Here is a 2,595-nt window from a genome sequence, read left to right on the forward strand (position 1 = left end):
AAAAAACTCATCAAGGTTGTAAAAAAGGCTCCCAATTTAACTGTCCCTGTCCCTATTTATCCACCATCCAAGACCATCCATTATTCTAGAGCACTCTGATCTATAAAAGGGGTCAAAGCATCAGGAGCAGGCAAGGAGTGAGAACCAAAAGACATCAAGAAACCGATTTGCTTGAGAAAAGCAACGATTCTTCCTTTCACAGCTCTCCATGGCTGAGAGAGAAAATGCCCAAGACATCACCTATGTGACTTAAGAGACTGCTTTTTGGGAGGTTAAGAGTAGCACGAAGAACTTAAGATGACGACAAGAGTCTAAGCTTTTAGTTTCAAGGTTTCAACAGAATGTGGATATATTCAAACTTTCAAAAAGGACAGTGTTTAGAAAGGGTAAAACTAGGACACAGAAAACACTGGGAATTACCACGACCCCCAGGTGCTTCCGGCTCCAGGAAATAACCATTCATGTGTTTGCTGGAGGTCACACAATTTTCCCCATTACCTGGTACAAAATGACTCATCACTTCCCAAAAGTTTCTTTTCAAACCACGATTTTCCCATTTATTTTGGTCCAATGCAGTCCTATTCTTTATGGCCTATAGTCTCACTCCCAACTACCCCCCTGGGGGGTTAAAAAAAAATTCCCCCTAGGCTGGCCCCCAAAACTCAGAATTAAATAAGAGGAGGGGCTGGCAGCCTCCTGGAGACTAAAACAACTTGAGGCTAAATCTACCTTTCCAAGAGTGGAAAATTTATTCAGATAATGTTTTGAGAATTCATATATGCCACAATAGGATAAAAACTAAAAGGTAGAAATCTCACAATTTTCCTTCTACCTCCCTCCCCTACTGCCCAACCAGGTTCCAGACGTTATATCACTGTCATTACCATTTCTGCTAAATGGAGGCCCCTAGGCACTAATCACACTGGCAACTGTGTGGTGACATAACACACCACAACTCTTCCTCTAAAAAGCTGTAGTCCCTTTCTCTCTGGCTATATTGGCGATTCTCCAGTTACTTCAATACTTTAAAGGCTGCAGCAGCATGCAAAATAATTTCATTTTTTGTTTTTAAAAAAAGGTAAGAAAGGTCTTCAGGAGATGGTGAGTTTTATTTTGTCTTGTCTGGATAGAGGTTTTGATTTGCTCTCGAATGTTCCAAGGTGGAGAGAAACTAGGAGAAAGCACAGGATGTAGAGGTCTATTCGGCATAATCTTCTCCCTCGTTTTCATCTTCACCATCAACAGAGAGAGCAGCATACTTGCTTGCAGAACTGAACTTCTGTAACACAACGAGAGTGACAGGATAATGAAGGCCTTGAATTATCACATCAAAACCCAAGACACAGAATACTGATCCTTTGGCAATGGGGGATGACAGTCAGATGACATCCACTTGCTTAGTCATCAGCATTGTCCACTGGAGAGGAGCTAGGGAAGAGGGTCAGAGGCACATGTGATCTTACAGTAGTCCCATACCACCTCTACACCTTGCAGAAGGGATGAGAACAAAGGAAGGCAGAAACCAGGAAAAAGCTAAACTTCTTGTGCTATTTCAGATAAAGACCAATGTCTTATTTCCAAACACTTTGTATTCCAAATGGAAAGAAGTCCAACAGCAAAAAGTATTCTACGAAAAATTGGGAGCAGCCTTCGACACTTACCGAAGCTGGATTTTCCTCAGGTTTCTTTGGCTCAGGTGCAGATCTGGAGTCTTGATCCTTTTTGCCATCTTTCCTGCAGACACGTAAGCATAAAACCACATCTTTAGGAAAGGACTTGCCTAATACAAATACGTGCATGCATGCAGTTTCAAGGCACTGAACAGGCACCTCTAGCCAACAGTCCTTGTTGTCTGGATGATGTATTACTTCTAGATTTTCAGAATCTTAACTGTCTTATGTTGGCTGACTTTAGTTTGCTCACAATGAGAGATCTGACAGTGCTTTGAGAACCAAGAACTTAATTTCTTAATTACACAAACATGTGGATCAGAGGAAAGATGATAATGAGAAAGAGAACAAGCATACCTATCTGACTCCTTCCAGTGGTCTTTGTTCCCTCCGTCTCCTGGTCCACGGCTAGAGGTCCCAGTTTGGCCTTTTGGGACATTCATCCCATCTACTTTATTTTCATCTGTTTGAGCAGTCATGTAAACAAATTAAAGGCAAGTAAAATGATCAATGTCCTTCTCCTAAGATTTCCCTTAAGCTGAAGAAAACTGTGCCCACATGTACTGAGGGAAACTAACCTCATGCCAACCCAGACTTCCTTCCTGAAGCCTTCTTTCCACATCCTCTATAGCACACAAAAATACAAAAACCAAACAAAATCCACTAAAAAGTTCCATGTAGGGATGTGCCATCATGAAAAGCAAGCTGGAAATAAAGACTATGACGCTCTGTAGTGACCTTGGCCTTGCTGATGGTAACATTTCTAATCTGGACTGAAAGTGTTAATTTCCTTCCGATTTTTTTCTCCTCCTGTCAAAGAAATGTTCTACCAGGAAAGGGCAGGGTTTCATACTTTCTCCAAAGAGGCCATTCCTCCCTCTACTGGCAAGAAAAGGTAGATAACCCAATAATTCTTTTATTTTTT

The 2,595-nt window shown here is 41.5% G+C and overlaps 1 protein-coding gene across 1 annotated transcript in view; it reads right to left on the reverse strand.

Moving 5' to 3' along the window:
- Positions 1-724: 724 nt before the first annotated feature.
- Positions 725-2,595, reverse strand: part of EIF4B (eukaryotic translation initiation factor 4B) — a 49,758-nt gene continuing 47,887 nt past the window's right edge. Inside the window, exons 13-15 of the mRNA XM_011964988.1 lie at positions 2,028-2,133; positions 1,662-1,734; positions 725-1,279 (exon numbers count right to left, since the gene is read on the reverse strand). Of these exons, the coding sequence (XP_011820378.1) occupies positions 1,199-1,279; positions 1,662-1,734; positions 2,028-2,133 (260 nt within the window). The 3' untranslated portion in view covers positions 725-1,198. The remainder of the gene's footprint in view (positions 1,280-1,661; positions 1,735-2,027; positions 2,134-2,595) is intronic.

Source organism: Mandrillus leucophaeus, unplaced genomic scaffold (genome assembly GCF_000951045.1).
Source record: "Mandrillus leucophaeus isolate KB7577 unplaced genomic scaffold, Mleu.le_1.0 Scaffold118, whole genome shotgun sequence".
In the NCBI taxonomy this organism is placed as follows: Eukaryota; Metazoa; Chordata; class Mammalia; order Primates; family Cercopithecidae; genus Mandrillus; species Mandrillus leucophaeus.